This window comes from Oncorhynchus tshawytscha, linkage group LG26 (assembly GCF_018296145.1).
Source record: "Oncorhynchus tshawytscha isolate Ot180627B linkage group LG26, Otsh_v2.0, whole genome shotgun sequence".
In the NCBI taxonomy this organism is placed as follows: domain Eukaryota; kingdom Metazoa; phylum Chordata; class Actinopteri; order Salmoniformes; family Salmonidae; genus Oncorhynchus; species Oncorhynchus tshawytscha.
This window is the reverse complement of record NC_056454.1, coordinates 38,796,566-38,820,795: the sequence shown is the minus strand read 5'-3', so window position 1 is coordinate 38,820,795 and position 24,230 is coordinate 38,796,566. Positions and strand designations below refer to the sequence as shown.

At 47.1% G+C, this 24,230-nt stretch overlaps 1 protein-coding gene across 2 annotated transcripts in view; it reads left to right on the top strand.

The window, feature by feature from the left end:
- LOC112225602 (diacylglycerol kinase beta) overlaps positions 1-24,230 on the top strand; it is a 141,743-nt gene that overhangs the window by 3,214 nt on the left and 114,299 nt on the right. Inside the window, exons 1-2 of one of the 2 annotated variants that reach the window (XM_042306601.1) lie at positions 21,305-21,478; positions 22,329-22,656. In XM_042306601.1, the coding sequence (XP_042162535.1) occupies positions 22,581-22,656 (76 nt within the window). In that variant the 5' untranslated portion in view covers positions 21,305-21,478; positions 22,329-22,580. Of the gene's footprint in view, positions 1-21,304; positions 21,479-22,328; positions 22,657-24,230 lie in introns of those variants that run through there. The other variant, XM_042306600.1, reaches the window with a different exon arrangement.

Genomic DNA, 24,230 nt, shown 5'->3' with positions numbered 1-24,230 from the left:
CCCCTGGTGAGACAAAACCGCGATTCATCAGTGAAGAGCACTTTTTGCCAGTCCTGTCTGGTCCAGCGACGGTGGGTTGTGCCCATAGGCGACATTGTTGCCGGTGACGTCTGGTGAGGACCTGCCTTACAACAGGCCTACAAGCCACCCGTCCAGCCTCTCTCAGCCTATTGCGGACTGTAACGGCTTTCTTCCTGGGAAGGAGAGGCAGACCAAAACACAGCGTGGTTAGGGTTAAACATCTTAAATAAAGACGAATACCGAGAAAACACTATAAATATACAAAACAATAAATGTGAAAACCGAAAACAGTCCTGTGTGGTGAAACAAACACAGACATGGAAATAAACACCCACAAACCCCAACACAAAACAAGCTACCTAAATATGGTTCCCAATCAGAGACAATGACTAACACCTGCCTCTGATTGAGAACCATATCAGGCCAACCACAGAAACAGACAAACTAGACACACAACATAGAATGCCCACCCAGCTCACGTCCTGACCAACACTAAAACAAGGAAAACACACAAGAACTATGGTCAGAACGTGACAGTACCCCCCCCCCAAGGTGCGGACTCCGACCGCACAACCGAAACCTACAGGGAGGGTCTGGGTGGGCATCTGTCCGCGGTGGCGGCTCTGGCGCTGGACTTGGACTCCACTCCATCATTGTCTTAGTCCACCTCCTTAGCGTCCTTTGGGTAGCGACCCTCGCCGCCGACCTGGGCCTAGGAACCCTAACAAAGAACTCCACTGGACTGAGGGGCAGCTCGGGACTGAGGGGTAGCTCAGGCCTGAGGGGTAGTTCAGGACTGAGGGGTAGCTCAGGACTGAGAGGTAGCTCAGGACTGAGAGGTAGCTCAGGACTGAGAGATAGCTCAGGCTGGTTGACGGCTCTGGCAGCTTCTGGCTGACTGACGGCTCTGGCAGTTCCTGGCTGACTGACGGCTCTGGCAGCTCCTGGCTGACAGACGGCTCTAGCAGCTCCTGGCTGAATGGCGGCTCTGGCAGATCCTGGCTGACTGGTGGCTCTGGCAGCTCCTGGCTGAATGGTGGCTCTGGCAGATCCTGGCTGAATGGCAGCTCTGGCAGATCCTGGCTGACTGGCGGCTCTGGCAGATCCTGGCTGACTGGCGGCTCTGGCAGATCCTGGCTGACTGGCGGCTCTTGCAGATCCTGGCTGACTGGCGGCTCTTGCAGATCCTGGCTGACTGGCGGCTCTGTTAAGATCCTGGCTGACTGGCGGCTCTGGCGGCTCCATGCTGACTGGCGGCTCCATGCTGACTGGCAGCTCTGGCGGCTCTGGACAGACGGGAGACTCTAGCGGCTCTGGACAGACGGGAGAATCTGACGGCGCTGGAGAGACGGGAGACTCTAGCAGCTCTGGACAGACGGGCAGCTCAGGCGGCACTGGGCAGACGGGCAGCTCAGGCGACGCTGGGCAGACGGCCAGCTCAGGCGGCGCTGGGCAGACTGGAGACTCCGGCAACGCTGGAGAGGAGGAAGGCTCTGGCAGCGCTGGACAGAGGAGCTCTGGCGCCTCTGGACTGAGGGGCGGAAGCTCTGACATCGCCGGACAGGCGGGAGACTCCGGCCTCGCCGGAGAGGAGGAAGGCTCTGGCAACGCTGGACAGAGAAGCTCTGGCGCCTCTGGATTGAGGGGCTCTGGCGCCTCTGGACTGAAGGGCGCTGGCGCCTCTGGACTGAGGAGCTCTGGCGCCTCTGGACTGAGGGGCTCTGTTTCCTCTGGACTGAGGGTCTCTGGTGCCTCTGGACTGAGGGACGGAAACTCTGGTAGCGCCGGACAGGCGGGAGCACCTGTATTGATGGGAGGGAGAGACAGCCTGGTGCGGGGTGCCGGCACTGGTGGTACCCGGCTGGGGACACGCACCTCAGGGCGAATGCCTTGCATACTACGTCAAATCAACTGCTCTCTCTCTTCATACTCCCCCAATTCTATTAACACCTCCTCGAGTGTCTCCTCATCTCCCATCCGTTCACTCTCCTCCATTCTGTCCAATAACTCCTCGACCCTCTCAGACTCAGCCCTCAGCTTCACCGATAGCTCCGATAACATCCATGGCTCTTTACGGTAAACAGGGGGAGTTGGCTCAGGTCTGGCTCCTGACTCTGCCACACTCTCCCTGTGCCCCCAAGAAATATTTGGGGCTGCCTCTCGGGCTTCCAGCCGCTCTGCCGTGCTAGCTCCTCATAATGCTGCCTCTCTGCTTTCGCTGCCTCCAGCTCGGCTTTGGAGCGGCAATATTCCCCTGGCTCTGCCCAGGGTCCTTTCCCGTCTAGGATCTCCTCCCAAGTCCATTTTTCCAAATAGTGCAGCCTCTCCTGCTGCTGCTGCTGCTGCTGCTGCCTCTGATGCTTCTCCTGCTGCTGCTCCTGCTGCTGCTGCCTCTGTTGCTTCTCCTGCTGCTGCTCCTGCCTCTGTTGCTTCTCCTGCTGCTGCTCCTGCTGCTGCTGCTGCCTCTGTTGCTTCTCCTGCTGCTGCTGCTGCCTCTGTTGCTTCTCCTGCTGCTGCTGCTGCTCCTGCCTCTGTTGCTTCTCCTGCTGCTGCTCCTGCTGCTGCTGCTGCCTCTGTTGCTTCTCCTGCTGCTGCTCCTGCTGCTGCTGCTGCTGCTGCTCCTGCTCCTGCTGCTGCTGCTCCTGCTGCTGCTGCTCCTGCTCCTGCTGCTGCTCCTGCTCCTGCTGCTGCTGCTCCTGCTGCTGCTGCTGCCTCTGTTGCTTCTCCTGCTGCTGCTCCTGCTGCTGCTGCTGCTGCTGCTCCTGCCTCTGTTGCTTCTCCTGCTGCTGCTCCTGCTGCTGCTGCTGCTCCTGCCTCTGTTGCTTCTCCTGCTGCTGTTGCTCCTGCTGCCGCTGTCTGTTATCACGCCGCTTGGTCCTTGGTTGGTGGGTGATTCTGTAACAGCTTTCTGTTACAGACTAGACACACAACATAGAATGCCCACCCAGCTCACGTCCTGACCAACACTAAAACAAGGAAAACACACAAGAACTATGGTCAGAACGTGACACGGACAGTCTGAGCACTGATGGAGGGATTGTGCATTCCTGGTGTGACACGGACAGTTGTTGTTGCCATCCTGTACCTGTCCCGCCGGTGTGATGTTCGGATGTACCGATCCTGTGCAGGTGTTGTTACACGTGGTCTGCCACTGAGAGGACGATCAGATGTCCGTCCTGTCTCCCTGTAGCGCTGTCTTAGGCGTCTCACAGTACGGACGTTGCAATTTATTGCCCTGGTCACATCTGTAGTCCTCATGCCTCCTTGCAGCATGCCTAAGGCACGTTCACACAGGTGATCAGAGACCCTGGGCATCTTTCTTTAGGTGTTTTGCAGAGTCATTAGAAAGGCCTCTTTAGTGTCCTAAGTTTTCATAACTGTGACCTTAATTGCCTACCGTCTGCAAGCTGTTAGTGTCACATCGACCGTTCAACAAGTGCATGTTCATTAATTGTTTATTGTTCATTGAACAAGCATGAGAAACAGTGTTTAAACCCTTTACAATGAATATCTGGGGAGTTATTTGGATTTTTATGAATTATCTTTGAAAGATAGGGTCCTGCTTCTTTTTTTGTTGAGTTTATATCGTACAGGGTTTGATCTGATTTATCTCCATAGAGAAATGGGGAAATGTGTGCATTGAGCTCAGAGAAAAAAATGAATTGGAATTAAAATTATTGAGCCGACTTTGGTCAATTAGTTGTTAACAAAAAACAAAAAATAACATCACTGTTGATTAGACCCCTATACAAGTAGTGCACTGTGTAGGAAATAGGGTGCTATTTGGGGATTCACCCAAAGACATCTATTAGACAGCTTTATGCCATCCAGGACCTCTATACCAGGCGGTGTCAGAGGAAGGCCCTAAAAATGGTTAAAGACTCCAGCCACGGTAAGCGGTACCAGAGTGCCAAGTCTAGGTCCATGAGGCTTCTGAACAGCTTCTACCCCCAAGCCATAAGACTCCTGAAATGCTAATCAAATGGCTACCCAGAATTTTTGCACCCCCCCCCACGCTGCTACTACTCTCTGTTACTATCTATGAATAGCCGCTTTAATAACTCTACCTACAGTACATGTACATAATTACCTCAATTACCTCGACACCGGTGACCCCGCACATTGACACATTGATTCTGTACTGGTACCCCCTGTATATAGCCCCGCTATTGTTATTTTATGGGCGGCAGGGTAGCCTAGTGGTTAGAACATTGGACTTGTAACTGGAAGGTTGCAAGTTCAAATCCCTGAGCTGACAAAGTACAAATCTGTCATTCTGCCCCTGAACAGGCAGTTAACCCATTGTTCCTAGGCCGTCATTGAAAAAAAATAAAAAATAATTGTTCTTAACTGACTTGCCTAGTAAAATATATATATATATATAATTTTTTTACTGCTGCTCTTTAATTATTTGTTATTCTTATCTCTTACTTTTTTGGGGGTATTGTTTTAAAACTGCATTCTTGGTTAAAGACTTGTAAGTAAGCATTTCACTGTATTGTTGTATTCGCCGCAAGCGATTTGATTTGATTTGATTAAGCCCAGCTATCAGAAAAGGCAAAGATGTTCAGCTGTAACCATTGAATTAGAATGAAGTTCTATGTGCATTATAATATTTTTAATTCTATGGTTATAGCCAATCATCTTTGCCTTTGAATGGAGAATGCTGTTCTACTCATTCTAATTCTATAGCTCGAACTACTGTATTATATCTATCTTGGTTAACATATTGTTGCTTTCTCTCTTGGGAAGTTTATCAACGGTCCAAAGTCAAGGGGCTGTCACATTAAGATAATAGTATTGTAGATAATAGCAGTAAGTTAAGGGTAATTGGACAAAATTATACATTGGAGCTGTCCTGAAGGGATAAGGAACGACCAGAGGCTATGGATGTGAACAGGCCTAGTCTTGCTTGCCCATGCATGGCCTTTAGTATCTAGTACAGTACACTGTAGCTTGGCTTCACCACCCCCACATCACGCACGGCTCCACCACTTAAAACCAATCCCCCCCTGTTGCCATAACACCCAGCAGCCCCTCCATAAACACTGGTGGTATTTCTGAGGCTTCCTCCCCAGGAGAATAGAGAGCTCTAACAGCCTAGTGGCTGCAGAGCTCTGCTGCTTGCTCCGCTGAGGAGGTGTACAGGGGGGAGAAAGCTGAATAAAAACACTCAGACTAAATGGTGTGTGATCAGGAGTTGGGAAGACACTAAATACAAGATGCTATTTAGAGAGATGACAATGTTGAGTTGTGATTACATGGATGACAGGGGGCAACTCTGTTTGGGACAGGGAAGAGGAAAGTGTGTGTGTGTGCGTGTGCGCGTGCGTGTGCGTGTGTGTGTGAGTCTGACTGTTTGCATCCTGTCTGAAGTGCCGACAGACATAACAAATCATGGGCAAAACCATTTATGAGCAAAGTTCAAGCTCCCTCAGACCAGAGCCCCAAGGTAGACCATGCCCCAGTTCTCTTATTAGACTAACAGGAGATTAAAGATTTGACTTGAACTTTGCCCTTGGTCTGTACCCCTTTCCTCATAACGTGTCACTACATCAAATGAAATTCATTCATCTCAAACAGCATCCAGTAAGAGGGGAAAGTTGAAGTACATTTCATGGTGTTAGTAATGGTTAGCTACAGAGCACTCGGGAAGTATTCAGACCCGTAGATTCTTTCCACATTTTGTTACGTTACAGCCTTATTCTAAAATGGATTTTTTTTTTAATACTCAGCAATCTACACACAATACCCCATAATGACAAATGTTTGCAGCATTGAAGGTCCCCAAAAACACAGGGGCCTCCATCATTCTTAAATGGAAGAAGTTTGGAACCACTAAGACTCTTTCTAGAGCTGGCCGCCCGGCCAAACTGAGCATTCGAGGGAGAAGGGCCTTGGTCAGGGAGGTGACCAAGAACTCGATCGTCACTCTGACAGAGCTCTAGAGCTCCTCTGTGGAGATGGGAGAACCTTCCAGAAGGACACCCATCTCTGCAGCACTCCACCAATCAGAGTGGTAGAGTGGCCAGATGGAAGCCACTCCTCAGTAAAAGGCACACGACAGCCCGCTTGAAGTTTGCCAAAAGGCACATAAAGACTCTCAGACCATGAGAAACAAAATGCTCTGGTCTGATGAAACCTAGATTGAACTATTTGGTCTGAATTCCAAGCGTCACGTCTGGAGGAAACCTGGCACCATCCCTACTGTGAAGCATGGTGGTGGCAGCATCATTCTGTGGGGTTGTTTTTCAGCGGCAGGGACTGGAAGAGTATTTAGAATCAAGGCAAAGATGAACGGAGCAAAGTATGGAGAGATCCTTGATGAAAACCTGCTCCAGAGTGCTCAAGACCTCAGACTGGGGGGAAGGTTCACCTTCCAACAGGACAACGACCCTAAGCACACAGCCAAGACAATGCAGAAGTGGCTTTGGGACAAGTCTTTGAATGTCATTGAGTGGCCCAGACAGAGCCTGGACTTAAACCTATTGAAACATCTCTGGAGAGACCTGTACATAGCTGTGCAACCGCACTCCTCATCCAACATAACAGAGCTTGAGAGGATCTGCAGAGGAGAATGGGAGAAACTCCCCAAGTTTGCCAAGTGTGTCGTGTCATACCCAAGAAGACTCAAGGCTGTAATCGCTTTCAAAGCTGTTTCAACAAAGTACAGAGTAAAGAGTCTGTTTTTAGCTATATGTTTTAGAGCCACAAAGCTCCAGTTTGGTTATTAGGGATGTATCACAGAGAGACTATCCTAAACAGTGTCAAACGTGACTGGCCTTTATTGAGAATTGAAGCTTCATGCCAGGAGCTTTTTACCACCAGCCAGTGTCAGTAGCCTTTTATCATTTTGGAAAAAGTCTCTCCTCCGTGACCCAGAAACCTATAAGTGGTCGAGTGGTAGAGGAGAGTGTCAATTAATTAATTGGCAAACAAAAGACAGTCCTCCCCTCCTCGATAACCTCCTTTTGGCGAGGAAGCACAAGTGTCTCCTACCCGAGTCCTTCGCGGAATATTTTAGAAATCTGTCTCACCCCCTTTGAATCAGCTATTGTTTTCTCGAAAAGCATGCAAACATTTAAAAAGGATATGCTACTTATCCTTTTATCTATAAAATATCTTGCACTACTAACTAAATGTATTTTTATAATTTTATACATTTATTTTGGGATTCCACCATGTAAACGTAATTTGTCTGATGACGCGCGATTGGAGAAGGCGAGTCTCATTTCATACAAGCATTTTCGTCTACTAGCTCTCTCCTCGATTATCTTTCAAAAGGGGGCCAGAGAGGACCGAGGAGAGAGGACGCAGGAGGTTGAGCAAATCCAATTGAGAAAAGGCCAATGTGTCCAAACCTCCAATTCATGGTTTGTTTACGGTCATTGGCACAAGAGTAACGAGCTACTGTAGGTGATAATGAGCATGACTGAATGGCTAAAGCAGGAAGCACCTCAATGAGCAGGGCTCAAGTGATTCAAACCCTTTCAGACGGACCTGTATACCCTACTACAACTCAATGCTCGATGCTCTTTCCTCTGTGTTTCTGTCCAGGCGTGTGTGTCATTGAAATAGGGTATTAGTCCCGCTCCCTTATGGCAAGGCTGAGATTTTAAGTAGAGCTGAGCACAGATTCACAGAACTAATACTAGATGGATGAGAACAATACCCTATTGATGTTCAGGCCCAGAGTGACCTCATAGGTTCAGGGCATACGATATAGAATTGTGTGTTAGTGTTCTTTAGTCATGATTACCTAAAAATGTATTTTGCAGACTCAGAAAGAATACCCGACTCTGTAAATTATAGGAAAAATGTCCTTCAGAGCAAATCTTTTTTGGATATTATTTTGTTTGAGGCTCATCATTTTTTAGCCTTGTAGACCATAAGCAAAGTGCAGTAGAAAACTACAAAGAACCTGTTATATAATCGAAACGGATACATTTGTTTACTCATAGAAATGTTTTTCTCGGTTGCCTTCTTTGCCTTGCTTTAAACACTAAGTGGTCTACAAAATTGCAGTTGTTTGAAGTTTGGGCTGTGATTCTGCCACATACAGGCTAGGCAGAGACACAGGGCTATTGTGTTGTGTGGCAGATCAAGCTGAACCATTCTTTACTAAGGATCTTTGGCTCAGAAAGTCACCTGGACCTCCAGTTTGGCTGTAAACAGAGGCTGTCTTAAAGCTTTTGTGCAGCCTCTATGACAGCTGACAGTCCAAATGAATTCCTCAACCAACTGTTATCCTCTCTCCTCACTTTCCCTCTCACACACTGAGACCATTAGGGTTATGGAAAAGGTTAGTCCCTTTCAATTCAGTCAAGTCAGGAAGTAAACTGAAATTCCAATTTTCCTCATTCAGTGTATTTATTGAACAGACTGAATTTAAATGAAATTGACCCTTACTCTGGTTATAGTCAGAAGCCTTTGACACAGTGACACTTCAATTCAATGCTAGCGCCATGGTTCCCTTTGGTCACCCAGTTGTAGGGCGGCCCAGCCCCTGAAGTGATGTTTTACACTGTATGCAAGTATTTCCTTTGTGTTGTCTTAGGAACAAATCAAATTAAATTGTATTGGTCACATAAAATACAGTACAAGTCAACATTTTGGACACACCTAATAATTCCAGGGTTTTTCTTTATTTTTTACTATTTTCTACATTGTAGAATAATAGTGAAGACATCAGAACTCTGAAATAATACATATGGAATCATGTTATAACCAAAAAAGTGTTAAACAAATCAAAATATATTTTATATTTGAGATTCCTCAAAGTAGCCACCATTTGCCTTGATGACAAATTTGCACACTCTTGGCATTCTCTCACCAGCTTCACCTGGCATGGTTTTCCAACAGTATTGAAAGGAGTTTCCACATATGCTGAGAACTTGTTGGCTTCTTTTCCTTCACTCTGCTGTCCAACTCATCCCAAACCATCTCAATTGGGTTGAGGTCAGGTGAAATAGCCCTTATCAGAGTATGTTGGAGTCCCTGATGTCTCTCTGGAAAGAGATCCTCGCCCTGAGCTTGTCTAATTTATTGTCCAAGGACTGAACATCTGCGAGTAATATACCCGGAAGTGGTGAATGGTGTGCGCGCCTCCTGAGTTGGACTAGAAGTCCACTCTGAATACCTTTTCTCCACCGGCGGCATCTAGGAGCAGCCTCTGGGATAAGTTCAGTTGCCCTGGAGGGTACGAACAAAGGATCCAATTCGGGAAAGCTGTATTTCTGGTCGTAATTCTGGTGAGTTACCGTCGCTCTGATATCCAAAAGTTATTTCCGGCTGTATGTAATAACACAATAAACCTTCTGGGCTAATAATGTATGAAATAACACACACAAAACAAATACTGCAAAGTTCCTTAGGAGCTAGGAACAGAGCTACCAATACTGTTCCTTAGGAGCTAGGAACAGAGCTACCAATACTGTTCCTTAGGAGCTAGGAACAGAGCTACCAATACTGTTCCTTAGGAGCTAGGAACAGAGCTACCAATACTGTTCCTTAGGAGCTAGGAACAGAGCTACCAATACTGTTCCTTAGGAGCTAGGAACAGAGCTACCAATACTGTTCCTTAGGAGCTAGGAACAGAGCTACCAATACTGTTCCTTAGGAGCTAGGAACAGAGCTACCAATACTGTTCCTTAGGAGCTAGGAACAGAGCTACCAATACTGTTCCTTAGGAGCTAGGAACAGAGCTACCAATACTGTTCCTTAGGAGCTAGGAACAGAGCTACCAATACTGTTCCTTAGGAGCTAGGAACAGAGCTACCAATACTGTTCCTTAGGAGCTAGGAACAGAGCTACCAATACTGTTCCTTAGGAGCTAGGAACAGAGCTACCAATACTGTTCCTTAGGAGCTAGGAACAGAGCTACCAATACTGTTCCTTAGGAGCTAGGAACAGAGCTACCAATACTGTTCCTTAGGAGCTAGGAACAGAGCTACCAATACTGTTCCTTAGGAGCTAGGAACAGAGCTACCAATACTGTTCCTTAGGAGCTAGGAACAGAGCTACCAATACTGTTCCTTAGGAGCTAGGAACAGAGCTACCAATACTGTTCCTTAGGAGCTAGGAACAGAGCTACCAATACTGTTCCTTAGGAGCTAGGAACAGAGCTACCAATACTGTTCCTTAGGAGCTAGGAACAGAGCTACCAATACTGTTCCTTAGGAGCTAGGAACAGAGCTACCAATACTGTTCCTTAGGAGCTAGGAACAGAGCTACCAATACTGTTCCTTAGGAGCTAGGAACAGAGCTACCAATACTGTCCACGCCCTCTTCTAATCATCCAGGTTATTCAAGATTGACATTAAAATTGGATGTCTATCCATGTCCTGAGGATGCCGGGAAATGCCTTCAAAACCGGCCACTAGAGGCGCTAGGGTAGGCTTGGGTTTCACTAGGGCATTGTAGACTGGGGTGGTGGATGGGTGTAATCCTGTGACTCTGGATCAGAAGGTTGCTGAAACCCATATTGTGTATTGGGCTCCTGAGTGGCGCAGCGGTCTAAGACCCTGCATCTCAGTGCTAGAGGTGTCACTACAGACACCCTAGTTCAAATCCAGGCTGTATCACAACTGGCTGTGATTGGGAGTCCCTTAGGGTGGTTCATAATTGGCCAAGCATCATACGGGTTTGGCCAGTGTAGACTCTCATTATAAATCTGAATTTGTTCTTAACTGACTTGCCAAGTTAAATAAAGGTTCAATGAAGGCCTCCCGGGTGGCGCTGTACTGCTGTGCCACCAGAGACTCTGGGTTTATGCCCAGGCTCTGTCGTAACTGACCGTGACCGGGAGGTCCGTGGGGCGATGCACAATTGGCCTAGCGTCGTTAGGGAGGGTTTGGCCGGTAGGGATATCCTTGTCTCATCGTGCACCAGCGGCTCCTGTGGCGGGCCGGGTGCAGTGCACGCTAACCAAGGTTGCCAGGTGCACAGTGTTTCCTCCGACACAGCGCGCTTCCGGGTTGAATGCCCACTGTGTTAAGAAGCAGTGTGGCTTAGTTGAGTTGTGTATCGAAGGACGCATGACTTTCAACCTTTGTCTCTCCCGAGCCCGTACGGGAGTTGTAGTGATGAGACAAGATAGTAGCTACTAACAATTGGATACCACAAATATAATTGGATACCACAAATATAAAAGTGTATGTCTGTTTTTTTATACCCTTTATTTAACTAGGCAAGATAGTTAAGAATGACTTATTATTTTCAATGATGGCCTAGTGGGTAACTGCCTTGTTCAGGGGCAGAACGACAGATTTTTACCTTGTCAGCTCAGGGATTTGATCTCTTAACCCTTTGGTTACGAAGCCAACGCTCTAACCGCTATGACCTCTCTCTCTCTCTCTCTCTCTCTCTCTCTCTCTCTCTCTCTCTCTCTCTCTCTCTCTCTCTCTCTCTCTCTCTCTCTCTCTCTCTCTCTCTCTCTCTCTCTCTCTCTCTCTCTCTCTCTCTCTCTCTCGCCATCTAGTCTCATACACAAACACACGCACACATGCATATACACAAACACACACACACACACACACACACACACACACACACACACACACACACACACACACACACACACACACACACACACACACACACACACACACACACACACACACACACAGAGGTGCACACACACAGAGGTGCACACACACAGAGGTGCACACACACACACAGAGGTGCACACACACACACAGAGGTGCACACACGCACACACGTCACTCCAAGCTGACAGCAGGTAGAGGGTCACGTCGGGGCCTATACTGACTGACAGGGAGACGCTGTGGTGCTTTTATCATGACTACCGCACAGTCACTTTCTGAAGAGGGGATCCTGCATCGCATCATTCTAGGATCAGGTCCTTCCCTGTTTATTTGATCCTATTCACTGTGATCTAAAAGGCTGAATGTATCCTAGATCAGCACTGCGATACTTTGTGGATTTGGGCCCTGACTGTGCCGGTCTGGCATTGGCTGTGTTCTCATTACCTTTGACTGATTATGCTCTTTCAAACTACCCCTCCATGTATTCTCAACCCTCTTGCTCCCTCTATGGCCCTCACTCTCTCTTGCTCCCTCTATCGCCCTCACTCTCTCTTGCTCCCTCTATCGCCCTCACTCTCTCTTGCTCCCTCCCTCCCCCCTCTCTCCCGTCCTCCATCTCTCTCTAGAGAAGGAGATGTCACTGCCCCTGCAGGACTTTTCTCTACCTCCTCTCCTTCTCCTTTTATCGTCGTGGTGATCAGTGTCCTAATTTGGCATTGATGTCTCTCTAACATGCTCCAGCCATTCAGGCGAAATAAACATCTCACTCCAGTGCACATGTTGTGCAGTTATCCCTGCACGTTTCAGTGGGTGCTGGTGAGGTACAGCACACTCTGTGTCTGTCACTCCTTCTCTCCCTAGTCCTTGATTGTTCTTCAGATGTTTTGCCGGTCCTTCTTCAGACATTTTGAATGGCTGTTTTCTGAAAGTCCTGATTATTTTCAGTAAAACGTGATTTGATACCCCTTAAAATAGAATGAGATTGGAATAAAGTAGCAATAATAATAATAATTCATTTAATTTCCAAAATGGAGACTGCAGGTTGCTAGTTGACTGTTGACTTTCTGATCCAGTCAGTCTGTGTAACTTCAGTATGGCTCGAGAGGCTTTTAAAAAGAATATGTCATCACTTACAGAGATCCGTAAGTTGCTGTATTAACACTCAATGGTATGGCGTGTGATGATTACGTGACTGATTTAAGACCTGATTGGCAATAAAGACATACTGTTCTGTGCTAGGTGCTTCTTTCATAGTAACCATGAGCTAATCACTCTGTCCCTGTTGAGAACAGTTTCCTGTTGATTAGTTTTAGCACTTGATTGCACTTGAACTAGTTGTAGGGAGATGGCATAATTATTAACACAAAAGTCATGGGTTCAATTCCTTTGCGAATCATATACACACATAATCACATGCACATACTGAACACTGAATTTGTAATGTTCTGGGTGTAGTGGGTGAGAAGTCAGGCGCAGGAAGCAGAGAGTTCAGGGTAGTGCTAATTTAATGCACAAAACTGCGAACATAAACCAACCCCACGAAAACACAGGGCGTACAACAAAACAACGCCCCAAACATGGGGACTTAAACTGTCCAGCAAAACCCACGAAATGGGAAACACGTAACCCACAGACATGCACACAAGTTACACAAAACAGAAGGTCACAATAATTATACCCAACTCAAAACAGGTGTACTCAATAAACACATAAGGAGGGGGAGGAAAGAATCAGTGGCAGCTAGTAGGCCGGCGACGACGACCGCCGAGCGCCACCCGAACGGGAAGGGGAGTGTCCTTCGGTCGGAGTCGTGACGGAATTGCATATTTTATTATTAATATCAGGGGGCCTTGCTTGACTCGACTGCCATATAGAGATATTGGCTAGCATTGGAGAGAAACGGAAAACATTTTGCCGTGGTCGTAATAGAACTAGGGAGTGACAGTAAAGTTTGTTTCCCTTGGAAGTGTAAAGGTAGCCTGGTCCCAGATCTGTTTGTGCTGTCTTGCTCCTGAATACCGGCAAGAGAGCACAAACAGACCTGGGACCAGGCTACCCTTGGAGGGGAATAACAGTCTGGTGCAGATCAGTGGGTGGCTGATTGTGCCCTCAGAATGTGGACACATGCATCCAGGTGGAAGAGGAAAGATGGAGTGTGAGTGGTTGAAAGACAGAGGTGTCTGATGAAGCGCTCCGAGCCTGCCTGTATGACCGTTATTTCTTCCTACCTGGCTTGGCCATCAATACCACTTCTTAACATATTCCTTTAGTGAACTGCATCTTCATTGGACTATGTAAGACCATCTCCCAGCAACTGACAGCTTCCTGAATTAGTTTTTGTGTTTGTTTTTTTAAAGTGACTTTGAGATTCTGTATGAAAAGCGCTATATAAAATACATCTAGTATTATTACTTAGTTGTGCTCAAAAGAAAGACTGTAGGTAAATGTGTATAACCTTAAGGATGGTGTGTATAAGGTGTGTGTGTGTGTGTGTGTGTGTGCGTGCGTGCGTGCGCGAGTGAGTGAGTGAGTGAGTGAGTGAGTGCAAGGGAGAGAGGAGACTTATTTAAATGTCAAATCTTTTTCTTCCCATTTTATTTTAAAATCACACCAACACATCACAAAAAAAACCTCTCAGCCAAATGAAATATTAAAGTTTACAGTAAGTAAAGGTCTTGAGTTGTAAGTACACAGAACACCTCTGAGTCACCATTGTCTCAGACAGACATACAGTATAGGGCATACAGTGTAGAACACCGTGTAGTAGTGGTAGTGCTCTGCAGAGCTGGGAGACTACAGAGAGGAGAGACTGAGTATGAACACAGAGGTGTTAATATCCACTCATTGAGAGCCTGAATGGCTGAATGAGTCACCACAGACCATTAGAACACTGAGCAGAGAAGGAGTTCTGGCAAAAGCACAGTTTGATTGACTCTGTCTGTGTGGGCTTTTTCTCAGTGAGTACTGACAAGTTAAAAGCTAGATTCTGATTGAGAAATAAGGAGGGGTGTATGACTGCACATTGTTCCTTCCATCAGGATTCATCAAGGGGGACTACTAGTCCTTCTTCCTTCTTCCTGTATTCTTTCTTCTTCCCGTATTCTTATGTGAAGATGGCACCGATAGAGATGGCAGCTTTGCTTCTAGTCCTTAGGAAACTATGCAGTATTTAGTTTTTTTCATGTATTATTTCTTACATTGTAAGCCCAGAAAATCTTAAGTGTTCTTACATACATCCAGCACTACGACCAGGAATATGACTTTCCCAAAGTGGATCCTTTGTCTGCACCTCCCAGGGCATTTGAGCTGATTCCAGAGGTCGACCCAAAACAATGCCATCAGAGGAGAGGGTGCGTGTACACCACCCATCGCTTCCGAGTATATCACTCGCTAATGTCCAGTCCCTAGTTAACAAAGTCGAAGAAATCAGGGCAAGAGTTGCTTTCCAAAGAGATGTCCGGGATTGTAACATACTCTGTTTCACGGAAACATGGCTAGCTGGGGACATGCTGTCAGAGTCCATACAGGCAATGGGATTTTCAATGCATTGCGCCGACAGGAATAAACATCTCTCTGATAAGAAGAAGGGCAGGGGTGTATGTTTCTTGATTAACAACTCATGGTGTAATTGTAACAACATACAGGAACTAAAGTAATTTTGTTCACCTGACCTAGAATTCCTCACAATCAAATGCCGACCGTATTATCTCCCTAGAGAACTCTCCTCAATTATTGGCACAGCCGTGCATATCCCACCGCAAGCGGAAACCAAGACCTTCATCAAGGAACTTCACTGGATTTTTTTCAAACTGGAAACCATTTATCCTGAAGCTGCATTGATTGTAGCTGGGGATTTTAACAAAGCTCATTTGAGAACAAGGCTACCTGAATTCTATCAGTATATCAATTACAGTACATGAGCGAGTAACACGCTCGACAATTGCTACTTCTGCAATGCATACAAGGTCCTCCTCCGCCCGTGCTTAGGTCTATCCAACGCTGGTCTGACCAATCGTATTCCACAAGATTGCTTCGATCACGTGGACTGGGATATGTTCCGGGTAGCCTCAGAGAACAAAATTGATGTATACGCTGACTCGATGAGCAATTTTATAAGGACGTGTATAGGAGATGTTGTACCCACTGTGACTATTAAAACCTTCCCTAACCAGAAACTGTGGATTGATGGCAGCATCCGTGCAAAACGGAACGCACGTACCACTGCATTTAAACATGGCAAGACAACTGGGAATATGGCAGGATACAAACAGCGTAGTTATTCCCTCCGTATGGCAATCAAACAAGCAAAGTGTCAGTATAGAGACAAAGTGTCGCAATTCAACGGCTCAAACACAATAAGTATGTGGCAGGGTCTACAGACAATCACGGATTACAAAAAGAAAAACCAGCCCTGTCGCAGACATCGACGTCTTGCTTCCAGACAAATTAAACAACTTCTTTGTGGGCTTTGAGGACAAGATAGTGCCACCAATGCGGCACGCTACCAAAGGCTGTGGGCTAGGAAGGCGGTGATAGGTCTTGTTTTGTAATGCATACTGAGAAATTTGAGTGCAGAGGTGTATTCCCCATATCCTGTTCTGTATAATTGTGCTCATACAGTATGCTCTGTCTTCCTATATGGTGCGATGACTTGCAGTCACTTATAGACATACATCATAATCATTCTATGAATTTTCGGGGAACTCCAAGTAATAAGATCTCCCTTTCCTGTGAAATGACTTCAAAATAGAAGCCTTACTCACAGCATACTTGTTTTGCCAGGAAGGAGATTAGGATGCAGGTGTGTATCAACAGTATGCTTTGTCCTCTCACACGGTGTGTTGACGTCATAGGTTGATGTGCACTGAATCCATAATGTTTTGTATGCAGCACGTGCCCATGCACACATACTCTACACTAACACAGGAAGTGATCCATAAGGTGTCACTTTGCTGCTGAACCTCCCCCACCTCCTCTTCCTCCTCCCCCTACCTCTCATTCACTCCCCCTCCTCCCCCTACATCCCCTACCTCTCCCTACCTCCCCTCCATCCCCTATATTCCCCTACCTCCTCCTCTCCCCTACCTCTCCCCACATCCCCACATCCCCTCTCCTCTTCCCCCTACCTCTCCCTACCTCCCCCTCCTCCTCCCTACAGCCCCTATATTCCCCTACCTCCTCCTCTCCCCCTACCTCCCCTCCTCCCCCTACATCCCCTATATCCCCCTACCTCCTCCTCTCCCCTACCTCTCCCCACATCCCCTTCTCCTCTTCCCCCTACATCCCCTACCTCCCTCTACATCCCCCTCCCCACCCTCCTCTCCCCTACCTCTCCCTACATCCCCCTCCTCCTCTTGCTGTGTGCACACCTACTGTATGACGTTAGAGTTGCTAGGTAACCTTGTGAGCAAACAGAATCCCTCTCTGCACTGAGGGGAGGCCCCATACAGTTGATCAGTAAGTGCCTTTGTCTCACCCTACCCTCACCTCCCCTACTGTCTCTCCTTCCCCAGATGCTCACACACACACACACACACACACACACACACACACACACACACACACACACACACACACACACACACACACACACACACACACACACACACACACACACACACACACACACACACACACACACACACACACACACACACAAAACAGAACCACAGACACACACAAGCCCCCTGACAACCAGCTCCACTCCTGTTTCTGTCTTCCACCTCCACTGTATGTCTCCCATTTCTAAGCATGCATGAACTAACTAGCTCTACCAGCCCTGCTGGCTGCTGCTCTTCTATTATCACTTGCCTCCCTGGCTCTCTCACTTGGTTTGGAGAGGAGGAAGGTAATCAGGTACGACAGGACTGGAACAATACCTTTCTCTCCCTGTCTCCCTGTTACTGGCTGTGATTATGCTACAGATGAAGAATGGCACATCTGTTGTTTGGTCTATTTGAGTATTATTTTCCTAATTGAGAGTAGATGACATGACCCCAGGCTATTACAGTTATTACCATGTTTCTGTTTGCAGACATTTCTTCCTCCCGGGTATTATTATCCAAGGCTGGCGAGTGAAACAATAGTACCTTTCTTTTTCTTTCTGTATAAAATATAAATGTTCCTTCTTTCACACTCTTTATTTTCCTCTGTTATTTAACCTCTGTCGGACAGCGTCAAACCCATGGTTTCAACTCATCTGTTTACACAAACATTACAACTGTGTCGGGGCAAATGCGAAGACATGTCACTGTCTGAATGTGACCCTGTGGTGCTTCACAGTCATTTGTGTGTTTACATACATCCACCTTTAAGATACACACACTCTAATCTCCATCAGTCAAAGTGGATCCAATTCATATTTATTAGGCAAAGTAGTCCACTCAGCAGTATTTTAATTACTGGCCTCACCAGGTGTCGACCTGAGCAATCCAAGACAATAATCTAAAACACTATGAAGTCACACTTGAGAAAAAGGTTGAATATTAATTGATTCAACAAGTGATTGACCGATTTATAAGCGGAATCGGATATAATGGTCACATTATATAATGAAAACTGAGTGGCCTCCGTCACTCCAAATATGAAGAATTACATATATTTCACTAGATTGGAACTCTCAAAGGAATAACATTATATTCTCTGAACACAGAGTTAAAAATGTAGTAAACTGTTCCTAAGGGGGAACATATAAAAATGTCTTTCTGTTATGGGAGAGTAACAGAAATAACATCGGTCATGATTAATGGCCAGTTTAATAAAACCCTGTACACCATTAACGATCCAAATGATCAGGAAAGAAGCAATAATATTGTTCTCTGGTTTGAAAAGCTGTTCCACCCTCTCAGATGTAATCTGGCCCAATGCTGGTACATTCCTGCCCAAATCAAACACCCACTGGGCACTTTGATTACACGGTGACACTAACATACCTCTGGCTCCCAGCCAAGGGGTATGTTACACACACACTTGACCAATCTGCTGCCCTCTCAGATGACTTTCCAGGAACTGGAAGATTTCATTGGAACACGGACAAATACTGGCCATACGGGAAGAGCTCAGAAAATCTGCGTTTGCATAAGGGGTCTGATACTGAGAACAGATACTGGAAATAGATGCTCCCTCTGTACAGACAAAGTGCTCTGTGTGTGTTCTAATACTCTTACAGTAGATGGTCCTCCGTGTTGTCTGACCACCTCTTCAGACCAACGTTTACGTAGCCTCTCTAGCCAGACTCATGGCACTCCACCCAGAGTGGCTGTGCAGAGGCTACGTTAACATGGGCCATGTTTTCCTCCACCATCAAAGAGAGTTAAAGACTCACTGTCTATATTCTCTCTCAGTTGTCTCTCTAGCTGTCGTACTTTTGTCATTTTTAACACTCTCTCTCCATCCATTTTCACATTTACATTGTAGCTATTTAGCAGACGGTCTTATCCAGAGCGACTTACAATTAGGGCATTCATCTTAATTAGTGCATTCATCCTCTCTCAGCCCATTGAATCATCCCATGCCAAGGCTTGTCACTGGACACAGATGGCAATTCCCAACATGTATTCCACGTTGGTTGTGGAAACAACGTTGACTCAACCAGTGGGTGCCCAGTGGGTTACAATACCTAGAAAACATGTAATCTTTACAATTCTGATTCCTTTACATTTTTGTAATGTCTCTGTCTACACTCAAACTTGTAATTTTGCTCTTTCTCTTACAATTCTCCTCTCTCTACCCATCATATTATCCTGTGCACGGTATTGTGGTACATTGAGGTTTTACATAGAAGTTATTTCGTCTTTACAATTTACTTCTAGGGTTAGAGTAGATGAGTAAACCTCTCATATAATTGGATCAGTTGCAAATCACAGTGTGTCTATTCAGTGTTATTGCATGTGTGTGTGTGTGCGTGTGTGTGAGAGAGAGCGGGAGTGTGTGTGTGTGTGTGTGTGGGCGAGAATTAGACGCTGACAAGATTAAACTGTGATCTCATCTCTCCACACCAACCCCAGGAGTCCAATCTGCAGCTCTGTGATGAGCCCCCATGACTAACGTCATCCCCCTACTGTCACTGAGGGCAGCTCTGTGATGAGCCCCCATGACTAACGTCATCACCCCACTGTCACTGAGGGCAGCTCTGTGATGAGCCCCCATGACTAACGTCATCACCCTACTGTCACTGAGGGCAGCTCTGTGATGAGCCCCCATGACTAACGTCATCACCCTACTGTCACTGAGGGCAGCTCTGTGATGAGCCCCCATGACTAACATCATCACCCTACTGTCACTGAGGGCAGCTCTGTGATGAGCCCCCATGACTAACGTCATCACCCTACTGTCACTGAAGGCAGCTCTGTAATGAGCCCCCATGACTAACGTCATCCCCCTACTGTCACTGAGGGCAGCTCTGTAATGAGCCCCCATGACTAACGTCATCCCCTACTGTCACTGAGGGCAGCTCTGTGATGAGCCCCCATGACTAACGTCATCACCCTACTGTCACTGAGGGCAGCTCTGTGATGAGCCCCCATGACTAACGTCATCACCCTACTGTCACTGAGGGCAGCTCTGTGATGAGCCCCCATGACTAACGTCATCACCCTACTGTCACTGAGGGCAGCTCTGTGATGAGCCCCCATGACTAACGTCATCACCCTACTGTCACTGAGGGCAGCTCTGTAATGAGCCCCCATGACTAACGTCATCACCCTACTGTCACTGAAGGCAGCTCTGTAATGAGCCCCCATGACTAACGTCATCCCACTACTGTCACTGAGGGCAGCTCTGTGATGAAGTCCCACGACTAACGTCATCACCCTACTGTCACTGAGGGCAGCTCTGTAATGAGCCCCCATGACTAACGTCATCCCCCTACTGTCACTGAGGGCAGCTCTGTAATGAGCCCCCATGACTAACGTCATCACCCTACTGTCACTGAGGGCAGCTAGCCTTAATTCTGGCTCCTCTCATCACTGCAGATTGAATCCATGCCTTGTTCTTCCTCCTTCTGTTGCTCATACATAGAGATGCTTTGATGCTTTCTACCTCACCCCTGTCATTCTGCCCATGAACTGGTAAACTGCTGTGTGTGTGTGTGTGCGTGTGTGTGTGCGCGCGCGTGTGTGTGTGTGTGTGTGTGTGTGTGTGGGTCAGGGTTAGGGTTAACCCTACTGCACTGTCAGAACTAGAAGCACAATTATTTATCTGCCCACCATGTGTATGTGACCAATACAATTTGATTTGATTTGAATTAATTCAGTATCCACTCCGCTCGTTATAGAATTGGATGGTCATTAGGTTCAGATGGGAATTTGAAAAAAATGTACCGTAGGCGGACTAAATCTATTTCCTGTTGAAATGTGGTAATTCTCTGATGGCAATGTTGTGGTTTGTCAGATTATGTGCTTGAATTATAGAAGTACAGAACATTCTCTGCCAGAGAGAGAGAGAAAGAGGTAGAGACGGAGAGAGGGAAAGAGAGAGAGAAAGAGGTAGAGACAGAGAGAGGGAAAGAGAGAGAGAAAGAGGTAGAGACGGAGAGAGGGAAAGAGAGAGAGAAAGAGGTAGAGACGGAGAGAGGGAAAGAGAGAGAGAAAGAGGTAGAGATGGAGAGAGGGAGAAAGGGAGAGAGAGGGAGAGAGGGAGGGAGGGAGAGAGAGGGAGGGAGGGGGAGAGGGGAAGAGAGAGAATACAGCGAGAGAGAGAGAGGTACAGCGAGAGAGAGAGGTACAGCGAGAGAGAGAGGTACAGCAGGAGAGAGAGTTTCAGCAGGCGAGAGAGAGAGGGAAATGACAATGTGAGAAGTGAGCACTCTAATCAGAGAGAAAAATTATTAACATCGGTTGTAACAAGATCCCATTAGAGTGGACCCATTAGAGTGGACTCGTATCAGGCCAGAGCAGGATTCAATCATACAGGTAATCTACTCTGGATGTGTGGCTCACAAGTGTGTGTGTGTGTGTGTGTGTGTGTGTGTGTGTGTGTGTGTGTGTGTGTGTGTGTGTGTCAGTATATTTTTTAAATTCTGTGCCGAGTCTGTATCAGTCTGTATTTTTTTGTTCTGTATGTGTGTGTGTGTGTGTGTTTGTCCATGAGCTGGTAAACTGCTGTGTATTTTCCACCTGGCTGCCTCCTCCCTGTGAGGCCATCCATCCAGAGAGATGTATAGATTACTCCTCCACAGAGCAGAGCTGTCTCTGTTGCCCGCATAGCACATGTACATACCTACATTGAGGAGCCCACTATTTCACGCTATCACAGGAGGTTGGTGGCACCTTAATTGGGGAGGACAGGCTCGTGGTAATGGCTGCAACGGAATAGCATCAAATACATCCAACATGGATACCATGTGTTTGATGCTATTCTATTCGCTCCGTTCCAGACATTATTATGAGCCGTCCTCCCCTCACCAGCCTCCACTTTACTCTATGTACTGTATGTGTGTGGTTTATGTGCTGTGGCAGTGACTAATGACTTGATTTTGACTGTGTCAGGAGTCTGTGTGTCTGTGTTCTATAATGGCGGAAGATGGTTTGATAGAAACTAATCTCTCCCTCTCTCTCTCTCTCTCTCTCTCTCTCTCTCTCTCTCTCTATCGCTCTCTCTCTCTCTCTCTCTCTCTCTCACTCTCCCTCTCTTTATCTCTATCTATCTATCGCTCTCTCTTTCCCTCACTCTCTTGCTCTTTCTCTCCCTCTCTCCCTCTCTCCCTCTCTCCCTCTCTCCCTCTCTCCCTCTCTCCCTCTCTCTCCCTCTCCCCTCTCTCAGCTTGTGTCTGTGTAATCAGAGAGAGAGAGGCCAAGAGACCTGCATCTGGCTGGACCGCCATATCACGTACTGATCCACCATCTCTGATGTCTGTTTCTGCCACCACCTGCACTCACTGGGAAGGATCTGGGATGACGCCATGACAGATATTAACCTCCTCAGCTCCACACAGGGATAACTACACTAGAACCTCATTCCACCTCAGAGGCACATCCACCACCATCCTCCCTCACGTCCCTCCCAGCTGGCAACATGATGGGAGACGGAGTCGGGAGCTGGGAGTGTCTGAGTCCATCTGAGTTCGGTCAGCTGCAGCAATATAGCGAGTGTGAGTACTAGCATTACCTGTTTTAGCAATTGGTAAACTGAGGGAAATGTATCCTGACATACCACTATCAGCAATACTTAAGTCAGACCTTGGGTCAAATACATTAAAATACTTGAGCTGAGCTTGATTGAGTTTTCTCTACACAATGGGATCAATGGAATAGTTCCAATAGTGCAAACTAAATCAAGCTCACGCATTTGACCCAGGTCTGATAGCTGGGATAACCTGACGCACCCAGACCAGGTCTGGTAAGTGGGATACCCTGAGGTACCAGACCAGCTCTGATAGCTGGGATAACCTGACGTACTGTAACCAGACAAGGTCTGATAGCTGGGATAACCTGAAACACCCAGACCAGGTCTGGTAAGTGGGATACCCTGAGGTCACCAGACCAGCTCTGATAGCTGGGATAACCTGACGTACTGTAACCAGACAAGGTCTGATAGCTGGGATAACCTGAAACACCCAGACCAGGTCTGGTAAGTGGGATACCCTGAGGTCACCAGACCAGCTCTGATAGCTGGGACAACCTGACGTACTGTAACCAGACAAGGTCTGATAGCTGGGATAACCTGACGTACTGTAACCAGACAAGGTCTGATAGCTGGGATAACCTGACGTACTGTAACCAGACAAGGTCTGATAGCTGGGATAACCTGGATAAGACCAGGTCTGGTACGTACCCTGTCACCAGACCAGGTCTGATAGCTGGGACAACCTGACCTGAAACACTGTAACCAGACCAGGTCTGGTAAGTGGGATAACCTGAGGTAACCAGACCAGCTCTGATAGCTGGGATAACCTGACGTACTGTAACCAGACAAGGTTTGATAGCTGGGATAACCTGAAACACCCAGACCAGGTCTGGTAAGTGGGATACCCTGAGGTTACCAGACCAGCTCTGATAGCTGGGATAACCTGACGTACTGTAACCAGACAAGGTTTGATAGCTGGGATAACCTGAAACACCCAGACCAGGTCTGGTAAGTGGGATACCCTGAGGTCACCAGACCAGCTCTGATTGGGATAACCTGCTGGGACCAGACAAGGTCTGATAGCTGGGATAACCTGTAACCAGACCAAGGTCTGATAGCCAGCTGATAGGGGATAACCTGACGTACTGTAACCAGACAAGGTCTGATAGCTGGGATAACCTGACGTACTGTAACCAGACAAGGTCTGATAGCTGGGATAACCTGACGTACTGTAACCAGACAAGGTCTGATAGCTGGGATAACCTGACATACTGTAACCAGACAAGGTCTGATAGCTGGGATAACCTGACGTACTGTAACCAGACAAGGTCTGATAGCTGGTATAACCTGACGTACTGTAACCAGACAAGGTCTGATAGCTGGGATAACCTGACATACTGTAACCAGACAAGGTCTGATAGCTGGGATAACCTGACATACTGTAACCAGACAAGGTCTGATAGCTGGGATACCTTGAGGTCACCAGACTGAGAGTCAAATGCCAGGTTGTGTACATAGAGGGCGGTACCAAAGAAATGCACCTCCCCCTTCCAAGCCTCACTTCCTACCCATCATTTGCCTAAGTGGTCTGATGTAGGC